Genomic DNA, 10673 nt, shown 5'->3' on the forward strand with positions numbered 1-10673 from the left:
GGACTGGATTTTCAAATGCAGTGTCACATTTTATTAGAGGCTTATGAAAACTGTACACAAACTATATTCACAAGCCTCTGGATGTTTCGACAAATAAAAGGGAGTCAGTGTGTTGTTTCACCATTCAGTACAATAGAATGAGATTTTTAACTGGTAATGTGCATTTATAAATATGACATTTAGCTATTAACTTAACTTGAGGGGGAACGTTATCATTATTCAGTCAGAAAACAGATGTTCAGTCAGTTGTGACCATTAAAGACCTTCTAAAATCTACAAACCTTCATGCAGATTGTTTACGATATACCTGAAAGTGTAACGTTAACTAACGTTACTCCAGTTTGTGCCTTATAATTAACTTACTAAGACAGAAGAGGCAGAAGCTAATGTTATCTGGGGTGGTGATGGCGAAGTGGTTAAGACACATGCCTTTGGGTAAGAGACCCGGGTTCAATTCCCCACTGTGACACTTCCACCAATGTGTCCCTGAGACAGACACTTAACTCCAGAGGAGTGCGACCTCTGACACATATAAGGTTAGCAACTGTAAGTCGCTTTGGATAAAAGAGGCAGCTAACGTTAAATGAATAAATGTAACGTTAGGAGTTAACTTTCTGACTAAACGGCGCCATCTCGAGTCCCCGTGTTACGTTAGTAAATCCAAAACAACATCTAGGTAACTTAGAAACTCCAAAGCATTTGGTTTTTTGCAGCAGTCATTCAAATGAAGAAAACAGACTTAACGTTACCGCTACTACAGTAACGTTAAGGTAACGTTACTTGCTTTACTTAAGGTTAGTTCAGTTAATACATTTTATTTGTAACTGTTAACGAACGTTATTTGCTTAAACAAATAGTCGTTATTGGTTTTCGAAATAGCTACCAATACATTTCAAAAAGTCAGCATTAGCATTAACGATAGGTAACTTAGCTAGCTCCTAACTTCTAACTGGCTGATGGCTTCAAACTTACCTCGCGATAAGCGGACGCACTCGAACACAGACTTTGACAGCTGACTCTTCTGTCATTTTTTTTTTGGGTACTTACACACCAAACATAAAATTAGCAGGAAAACGCAAACTTTAGCAAATGATAACAACCTAAATACGCCTAACGTTAACCAACTGCTGCCAGCGCCCTCCCTCCGCTGTTTAAACTGCCCACACTTTGTTTTCATTGGTGGACGTCACAGGGTGGACTGATCCATGCGGGGCAGCGGTGAAAAGTCTGCTGTTGCGATTGTGCTTTTTAAAATCAGTAACAACAAAATTTTTAATAGCCCATGGGAAAATGGCTCGAAAAGCTACATCGTTTTTTATTTGAATTTTAACACCGAAAAATCTAATTAATGTGGCCGCGCCCGACTGGTGACGCAAAAAAAAATGCGACTGCTTCAATGCGTCATGAAACCGCGCCCAGCACGGGAAACACATGAGAAGTTGGTGATTTTTGTAGTTCAGAATAAGCAGAGTGTATACAGTATGTTAAATAAACAGAATTGTTAGCAAATCTGGACCGGGTTACTTTATATTTAACGTTAATATTTTCCTAATGCGGGAGATCTGAACAGTTCTCAAAAACTGTCGTTGGACGCTTCATCCTGCTGTTGGAATGTCTCTGTTTCTTGTGAACAGGTGGGTTTATTTTCTGTTTTATCTTGATGTTACATCGTTGGTCTCTTCTTTTAATTATGTCACATTACTACATTACCTTGGAGTTATACGGTTTTATCTGGCTTTTCTCCTTGATAGCAAAACTAAGATGCAGTAAGGTCTTTAATTTGTCAAAATATCAGTGACTGTTCTAAATGTACTTGTTATATCAAAAACCTGCCTGTTGTGCATATTGTTTACTCATTTCCTTATTGGAAGTATAAGGTTTTATTTGCTAAGGTACACCCCCGTTTTCTACATATTTTGCAGTTTGTTCTGTTCCTCTGTCTGCTTTCCTCCCTCTGTCTTCAGCTTTTCAATATTTTATGGTCTCTTGTCGATTCCCATGTTTTTCTGTACTTCGGCTGAACAAGCTCAGGCCATCACTGTCAGTTTCTGAGGTCTTATTGTAGTCACTTTCATCACTGCGTCAGCTGCAGTACACTTGTTATAAACAGACACAAACCCAGTTCGAGGCATGGAAGAGTTTGCATCAGATCACTAAAATGTTCTTCAACCACCTGAATGTATCTCAGATTCCTACATTTTGAAAGTTTAGCCTTAATTGCTATCATCACAGTAAAGTAGAGTTAATGATTTTTTTTGTGTGTGTGTGTGTGTGTATATATATATATATATATATATACTAGGGCTGAGCAAGTTAACGTGTTATTATCGCGTAACAGTTCCTGAACCTAAAAAGCCTGCAGTGTCTAGTCTGAAAACAAGAACATCCCAGCCAGCCTGGACCCTCACCAGTTTGCTTTCAAGACTCTACTCAGCCCTCACACACGTTGAGAACAACACCGACATCAGAATGGTGTTTGTGGAATTCAGCTCAGTGTTCAACACAATCTCCCCATGAAAAAGGGATACCAAAGGACAGTCCCCACCCAGCCACAGCCTGTTCACCCTGCTGCCTTCTGGGAAGAGATATAGAAGTTTCTGCTGCCGCACCACCAGACTGCAGAGTAGCTTTTCCCCCAAGCTGTCAGACTTTTAATCTCAAATTCATCCTCAGCACTGCACCATGTAAAATAGTTTTATTTTTATCACTTGTAATTTTTATTTGTTGTAAAATGATAAATAAAATTGTAAAATTGTGGTACTTCAATTCTGGCTAATAAACGTTAGTAGTGTTAGTGTATAATTAACATCAGCAGGCCTTTTAATCAGAGTCAGACGTGATTCAAAATGACTTTCTATTTAGATTGCATTTATATCAATCATTCTCAAAGCCTCAAAAGTAAAATCATCAATATTGAGAGGTTTCAAAACTTCACAAAGCAGAGAGTAAAGTATTGTCAGCACGGATTAGCTTCACAACTGGAACTCTCTAGAACCAAATCAGAAAATGAATACTTATATGGGTATTAATCTAAAGATAAACCTAAACAAAATATGAATATGTTGTCAGAAAATAGTGTTTTGAGAATCACATATTTTTAACAAAAATGTAGATAGAAGCATATAACTCTGAGGTCACACGCTATTAAAGTGAACAGGAGCTGCTGTGCTGTTGCATGTATTACACTCTGTCAATGTTGCTCACAGGTATCTTGGAGAGGAGGATGACGGAAGTGTTTCCAAGGAGTCTCGCTCTCAGGCGCTATTGGCTAAACTGCAGCAGAAGGTGAAAGAGAAGCAGAAACAGAGTTTGACAGAACAGAGACAACACCCTCCCAAAGAGCAGACAGAACAGCAGGACACCAGAAGGAAAAGAAAAGCAGAGGAAGACAGCAGGCAAGAACTTCAGCACCCTAAAAAGAGGAAATCAGAAGCGGTGACTGTGTTGGTCTCTGAATCTGATAACAATGACGAGCCTGTCCGAGAGAAAAAGAAAAACAAGAAAGGTGCAACTGAGAAGAAGAAGAAGGATCCGTCTAAATGTAAAGGTCTTTCAGAGGAGGAGACAGGAGGAGAAGAAGGGGAAACAGAGACAGAAAATGTCTCCACAGGGAAGACTCCTGCTCCAGCTGGATTCACAGTTCTGGGAGGATTTGAGAACAAACCTGTCCAAAAGGTACAGTGATTTGTTGATGGCGCTAAAGGAAGGGTCGGGGTCACCAATATCATTAGCATTTATCCTCTGGGGACAGTAGGTATCCACAGTGTGCTTATTCCTCTGTTCACAGGTCCACAGAGTCCTGCCTCAGTGGCTCGCTCAGCCTGATCTGATTCATAGAGACATTAAAAGCAACCTGATCCCCATCTCTGACCTGCCAGGACTTTCTGCTCAGCTCGTGAAAAAACTCCAGAATAATGGAATTCTGCACCTTTTCCCAGGTAATGTTCCAGGTGTGTTCAGCAGCAGGTTTCTAAGTGACTGAGATAAGGCTTGTTTTACTTCACTTAATAAAAAGGTGGATGAAGAATATAGTGACCTTTTCACAGTGCAAGCGGAGGTCATCCCAGCCATCTTGGAGAGCGCACAGCAGGGGCTGCTGATTGGACGAGGCGGTTACAAGCCCAGAGACATTTGTGTGTCTGCGCCAACAGGCAGTGGCAAGACTCTTGCATTTGTCATACCTGTCATACAGGTGAGCTGCCCACCTTCTCATTTAAGTACCATTGAGCAAGAAATGCATTCAATATGTACAGGCATATATGTCCAATGACTGAACGTGGAGAAGTCTCCAGATCAAATGAACATGTTCTCCACCATCAGGTGCTGAGTGAGCGAGTGGTGTGTGAAGTCCGGGCTCTGGCTGTGCTGCCGACCAAAGAGCTCGCCCAGCAGGTCATAATCTTTCCAAACAAAGTCTGGATAACATAATCCAGTAATGTTTGCTGACTCGGATGATATGTTCTCCTGCAGGTTTGCAAAGTGTTCACATCATATGCTGAGGGAACCTCTCTGAAGGTGGTGATGCTGGCTGGTCAGAAGTCCTTTGCTGCAGAGCAGGCTTCACTCTCTGAACACAGGTGAGTTCAGGCAGAGCTTCGGCAGCTGTTCAGGAGACGTGAGGCCTTTTGCTTTAAGCTCCACTACTGACTGACATTTCATGTTCTAAAGGCCTTTCAGGGTCTGCATGCACATCTTTGTTAGCTTCAGTGTTGAAATGTAACTAAGTAGATCTATTCAAGTACTATTAGTACAATCTTGATGTACTTGTACTTTTCTGGACATTTTCTACTACGATTACTGGGATTAATGCGACCGGTAATTTCTCTTTTGGCTACACCTGGGTTGTGCACATCCCATGCCAGTTGCTGATCTTTCCAGTCAGGATGTCCAGGAACCTGGGTTAGTTTAGCTCTTATACGCGCTTTTTCCTCTCTCCCTGATCCGACGTTTAGTCTGGCTGGTCTGGTTTTTTGTTTGGACTGGAGATTCTGTGGAGTTGTTATAAACCTAGAGTCTCCGGACCTCTAGGTAGTTTTGAATAATTATACAATTATCACTAGTGATCAGTTAGTTAATAATCACTCAATTATCAATTAAAAGTCTGTGAGGGTTCAGGGCTTAGGGTTTAGGGGGGACACTGGGATTAGGCCTAATATTCACACAAATTCAGGGTTCAGTATCTTGCCCAAGGACACTCCGACATGCAGCCTGGAGGAGACGGGGATTGAACCGGCCTTCCGATTAACGGGCAACCCGCTCTACCTCCTGAGCCACACACTCGGCATCTAGTCATTAGATTAATCAAAAAAGTAATTGTTAGATTAATTGATTAAAAAATAATTGTTACAGGAAGCCCTATAACTATACCCACACATATGGACAAGTCCTGTTCCATGTAAGCATGTCCCGATAATCCATGTCTGCTGTTAAAAGCCTTACTAGTTGTTTCATTGTAAAATCCTCACTGTGAGTGGAGCCACGCTGGGCTCAAATATATCACCAACATTTTACAGGTAGACCATACGTCTTAAAGAGAGACTATAATTGTTTTTTGGAACTTTTTTTGGTCTTCTGTGATGGTCAGTCCCACTGAGTTTAGGAGTTTTATTGCCTGGAATTCAGCTATTCATTTGTAGGAGGAATAATACAATGTTGCTTGTTTTACTTGCTGCTGTTGGTCTAAAATTTGCAGATAGAAAATTCTACACATAGGGGCTAAAATATACAATTCAGTTTTTCATTTCATTATTCTTTAATTTGTATTTTTTTTCCTTTCTTTTCTTTTTGTTCTGATTGTTCTTCCAGAGGGGGATTGAGACGCAGTTTAGCAGACATTGTTGTGGCCACTCCAGGTCGACTGGTTGATCACATCAACAAGAATTCAGGTTTTTGTCTGGAACACCTCAGATTTCTTGTGAGTTCTTAAAAGCTAGATAACTTGTTTATATAAAGCACAGCAGATATAACTGACATTGGAATCCATTGTGTGCCATCTACCATTAAAATGGATGCTTTCATTCACTCCTCTATCCCAGATTATTGATGAGGCTGACAGGATGATTGACAGTATGCACCAGTCTTGGCTCAGTCACGTGGTGAAGGCGGTGTACAAATCAGGAGGTGGGCCAGATGCCATGTCCATCTGCAGGCGGACCGAGCCAGCCTATGTCACAGCTGCCAGGTGAGTCTGGGTTTATGCCTGAAGCTACGAAGTCTCTTTTCAGTGGAGAGAGAAGGCATTGTTCTTCATTTAAGCAGAGTTTGATTTTTTTTTTTTATCACAATACTATCATGCAACCGTATGGACCTAATGTTCAAACATGACACATTTTCATGTAAGGAATAATTTTGAGAAATATGCTTTCACAGTGTGAGAATAGATTGATATGAATCTCATGTCTGTGTGTTCAGTACAGAGCTGGAGTCCGGATGTGGTTAGCCTAGCTTAGCAAAAGACTGGAAGCAGCCAGCCTGGCTCTATCCAAAGTTCAAAAATAGTAAATTCAAAGTATTTATTTTTACATTTCTGGAAAAGGGGAAACACTACAGGGAAAACATTTTTTTCAAGCACTGGTCAATTTTGAGGTGTTGGGCTAATTTGCTTCCATAACATGTCTTCTTTTAGATTAGTGGAAAGAAAATACACATTTACTGTAGGTGTTTTACTACATGTGTTCTTCTAAATTCACCAAAAGTCAGCATTTGATAATTCTTCATTTGCTTATTACAAAAAGTTAACATTTTCACATTATTCAGCTCTAGTGCGTCCCCTTAAGAAATCAGACACAGCCAGTGAACTGTGGAGCTGATAAACTTTCAGTAGAGTGCTGTACGCAGAGCTAGGCTGCTGCCAGCTTCCTGACACATCTGTGGAGTTTTCTTATAAGCAAACTGTTTCCATTCAGGGTTCTTCATCAAAACATTCACAGAAACATTAGAAGATGGTAATCAGATCAACCATTTGCTCCTTTTCTCCCACATTACTATGGGTAGGCGTAAACAATGTCCTCTAAGGTCCCCTGAAACAATACAGTAACTAAGCAGTAAACAACACTGATGACTAGTTTTCCTGCGCTTGAAAATGTAGTGCCACATCATGCAGCCAGCTGAGAAGACTATATTCAAAGTCAGAGATAGTTTAAATGCTGGTTAATGGTTGAGCTGAGCCCCCGGTTGCCCCAGCCTTTCTGTGTGGAGTTTGCATGTTCTCCCCGTGTCTGCGTGGGTTCTCTCCGGGTGCTCCGGCTTCCTCCCACCGTCCAAAAATGTGCAGGCTAGGTTGATTGGTTAACCTAAATTGTCCTTAGGTGTGAGTGTGAGCGTGAGTGGTTGTTTGTCTATGTGTGGCCCTGCGATGGACTGGTGACCTGTCCAGGGTGTACAGGGTGCGCCCGATGTCAGCTGGGATTGGCTCCAGCCCCCCCTGTATGCAGGATAAACGGTTGACGATGGATGGATGGATGGTTGAGCTGAGCACATTTCAAAACTGCATTCCTTTGTATTTGTTGTGGAACAATCTCTAAACACATCTGGCCTAACAATCAATGGCTGTGTACTGGGCACATCTGTACAGTGTGAGGAAATCCTACGCAACAGCTCTGCCACAGATTCTACCTTATGATGTTGGTGTTAACAATGTCAGAGAGGTGTTATATTGAGGTCACAGTTAGTGTTGCTGGACTGCATTATATTGAGAGGTGTTTCTGATATTTTGTCCACCCCATTTAAATACATGACAGTGGCAGAACATCAGAATCTCCTTTTTATGCCCTTATGTCCAAAATCTTTAACAAGATTTTACCGAATCCTCCACGAGCTTCACGAGATGTAGATCTGGTTATGTGAGATTAAATGAAATTTTAGTAACCATCTGTTTCTCCTTCAGTCTGTCTCCACCTCAGATGCCGCTGCAGAAGCTGCTGTTTTCTGCCACGCTTACACAGAACCCAGAAAAGCTGCAGCAGCTGGGCCTCCACCAGCCCCGCCTCTTCAGCTCCATCCACGGCCACTCTAGCACCACACCAGCAGCTCCCACCCACAGACAAGACCGCTTCGACTTCCCCCAAGGTCTGACGGTAAGAGATGACCTTTGACCCTCAGAAAGCGCTGCGGTGTGTGACACTGGTGTCAAACATGGATGGTTTGGGTGACTTTGTTAATGGCGGCACCTTTATGTTTTTAGGAGTATTACGTGCCCTGTACATTAAGCAAAAAGCCCCTCCTCATCCTCCACTTCATCCTGCGCATGAAACTCAGCCCCATCCTCTGTTTCACCAACTCCAGGGAGACTGCACACAGGTTGGAGAGCAGCTGTTTAAACCCATTTCTTGCACATTCTGTCACGTGCTGTAGTCGCTTTCAGGACGTTCTTACTGTTTTCCACTCCTCAGACTTTACCTGCTGGTGCAGCTCTTTGGTGGACTCAAGGCGGCGGAGTTCTCCTCCCGTCTCTCTCCTGGTGAGAGGAAGAATACGCTGAAGGAATTTGAACAAGGAAAGATCCAACTGTGAGTCTGTGTGTGTGTGTATACACGTTCTTTGTATACAGACAATTGTGTTGGAGAGCAAGTGACGAGTCAAAGTAAAATCACCTCCTACACACTCAACACGTATAATATGTTTTCTGAATGTCTGTTTTAGTACAGCAAACTACACAAGCAAAGTACAATTATATACTGCACATACATCAGAGGGCTGTGAGCCAGTCTGAGGGACCAAGTAATCAATAATCCAAAGAAACATAGAGGTGAAGAAAGGGCTGTGACGATACATGGTATGGGTCTTAAGGTCAATTTATACTCACACTGTAGCCGAAGGCGTAGGCTACATGCAGTCTGTGTCGCTCTGCATTTACACCACCAAAACACTTTTGGTTTTGGCAGTGGCAGAAGAAGGACAAGCCAGAAATGCGTAGGAGGAAAATCGATGCTTCCATGCCGACTACTCACAGTTCTTCAGAGTTATGTTTTTGGGGAGTTGTGCGTCAGACTACTGTGTAGGGTACGGCGTAGATTTGACACAGAAGTATGATTTGGCCTTTAGACCACTAGGCGGTGGAGATGGCCCTTTAAAAAGCAATTCTGATGTAAAAACAACAACAAATAAAATAAACACAACGGATCAAATTCAATCAGTACAAGTTGGTGACAGGAAAGAAGACGAATACGAAACAAAATAAGCATAGTTTGCTGCCAGGTGTCCTTCAAATATATTATGTCACAGTCCAGCTTGCTGGCAGTGCTAATGTTGCTTGTGTATCAAAGTGTATTTGTTATGTTTGCAAGACGTTTGGTTCAGTTCATAGCCGAGATCAATCAGATGATATACTACCACTACTCAAATATCAATATTGGTATCAGCTTCAAAATCAGCTCTGGTCAAATATCGTTACTAGTTTTGCCAGTTAAATCCAGCCTGTCGCAGCTTCATGTCATGTTTCTTTTTCTGCATCTCAATCAGCAAAGTGACATCATCACAGTCAGTCCACTTTATTGGCCACGTTTGTGACTGTGTATCTCAGTAACTTTGACTAGTGCAGAGAACACATCACAGGATGATACAAAAGCAAAAGCTGGACAACAAACTATACAGAGGGGAGGTGCTACTGTGTACTCTGTGTACAGGGAGTGCAACAGTAGTTGTCACGACCATAGACCTAATGAAGCAAACAGTGTGTGTGTGTCTATAGTACTTTCTTGAGGTATATTTGTGTATGTATTCACTTAGCCATGCATATAACCCCTGCAGTGTGTTTAATGAGCAATGAATCACACTGATGTGTCATCCTGAAGGTTGATCAGCACAGACGCAGCAGCCAGAGGCATCGACATCAACGAGGTCAAATGTGTTGTGAATTATGATGCACCACAGTACATCAGGACGTACATTCACAGGTCAGCTGTCCATCCAGCAGATATGCACATCATGTCTAGCATAATGTCTTCTGACTGAGACTTTGTCCCGGCTTCTGTGTCTTTGTTCAGAATTGGAAGAACAGCAAGAGCAGGGAAAGCAGGCCTGGCCTTCACCTTTCTGCTGGGAGTCCAGGTGAAACACTTCAGCGCCAATAAATATAGAAGGGAGGCAGGCAGACATGTGAACAGTGTATTGAACAGTAAATCGAGACAGAATAAAACAGTTTTTTGTTTTCCCCACCCAGGAGAAGAACTTCCTTCAGATGGTGGTGGAAGCAGGAAGCCCCGGGATTCAAAAGCAGATCGTCAAACCCGAGAACCTGAAGGGTATGGAAGCCCGGTATGAAGAAACACTGCAGGAGCTGGCTAACGTTATCAAGGTACCATATCACACACATTCATTAACTACACTGAATACACTGAGAGAAACGTTTCGGGCAATTCTGGCCATTATATTATTAAAAGGCCAAATGTGACTAAATGAATTTGTTCTTTAATCAGTGTTTTCCTTCTGTTTCTCTCCACAGGATGAGAAAGCCTAGTGATGGAGCAACATGACATCCTGCTGTGAGGCGTCACCTGCGCCTTGTAAAGACCATGTTGTATTTTTCAGTTGTATTTGGACTGATGTTATTTAATAAAACATCAGATGTATGTGTGTGGTTAAGCTGGTGATTTCAGATCCACTGTTCCAGTTCACATGTGAATAACCACCACATGAAAAGAAGCTTAAGTCATTACCTGTGAAAATTAAAAAAA

At 42.1% G+C, this 10673-nt stretch overlaps 2 protein-coding genes across 2 annotated transcripts in view; one reads left to right on the forward strand and one right to left on the reverse strand.

The window, feature by feature from the left end:
- The window catches only part of cenpe (centromere protein E), a 33362-nt gene extending 32201 nt beyond the window's left edge, over positions 1 to 1161 (reverse strand). Inside the window, exon 1 of the mRNA XM_046060016.1 lies at positions 973 to 1161. Coding sequence (XP_045915972.1) covers positions 973 to 1028 — 56 coding nt within the window. The 5' untranslated portion in view covers positions 1029 to 1161. The remainder of the gene's footprint in view (positions 1 to 972) is intronic.
- Positions 736 to 10568, forward strand: ddx51 (DEAD (Asp-Glu-Ala-Asp) box polypeptide 51). Its single transcript, XM_046060010.1, has 16 exons — positions 736 to 794; positions 1561 to 1634; positions 3207 to 3675; positions 3788 to 3938; positions 4047 to 4192; positions 4321 to 4392; positions 4471 to 4577; positions 5806 to 5914; positions 6036 to 6181; positions 7886 to 8075; positions 8183 to 8298; positions 8391 to 8507; positions 9792 to 9893; positions 9984 to 10047; positions 10160 to 10294; positions 10442 to 10568. The coding sequence occupies exons 2-16, from the start codon at positions 1612 to 1614 to the stop codon at positions 10454 to 10456; spliced, it is 1962 nt and encodes a 653-aa protein (XP_045915966.1). The 5' UTR covers positions 736 to 794; positions 1561 to 1611; the 3' UTR covers positions 10457 to 10568.
- The last annotated feature ends 105 nt before the right edge of the window (positions 10569 to 10673 follow it).

Source organism: Micropterus dolomieu, linkage group LG10 (genome assembly GCF_021292245.1).
Source record: "Micropterus dolomieu isolate WLL.071019.BEF.003 ecotype Adirondacks linkage group LG10, ASM2129224v1, whole genome shotgun sequence".
NCBI lineage: Eukaryota > Metazoa > Chordata > Actinopteri > Centrarchiformes > Centrarchidae > Micropterus > Micropterus dolomieu.

Excerpts from the sequence above, each read along its gene's own strand:
- ddx51 (XM_046060010.1), top strand. The coding sequence starts at position 1,612 with ATGTCTCTGTTTCTTGTGAACAG. Across the intron at positions 1,635-3,206 it reads TCTCTGTTTCTTGTGAACAG|GTATCTTGGAGAGGAGGATG; the intron begins GTGGGTTTATTT and ends TGTTGCTCACAG. Across the intron at positions 4,193-4,320 it reads TTGTCATACCTGTCATACAG|GTGCTGAGTGAGCGAGTGGT; the intron begins GTGAGCTGCCCA and ends CTCCACCATCAG.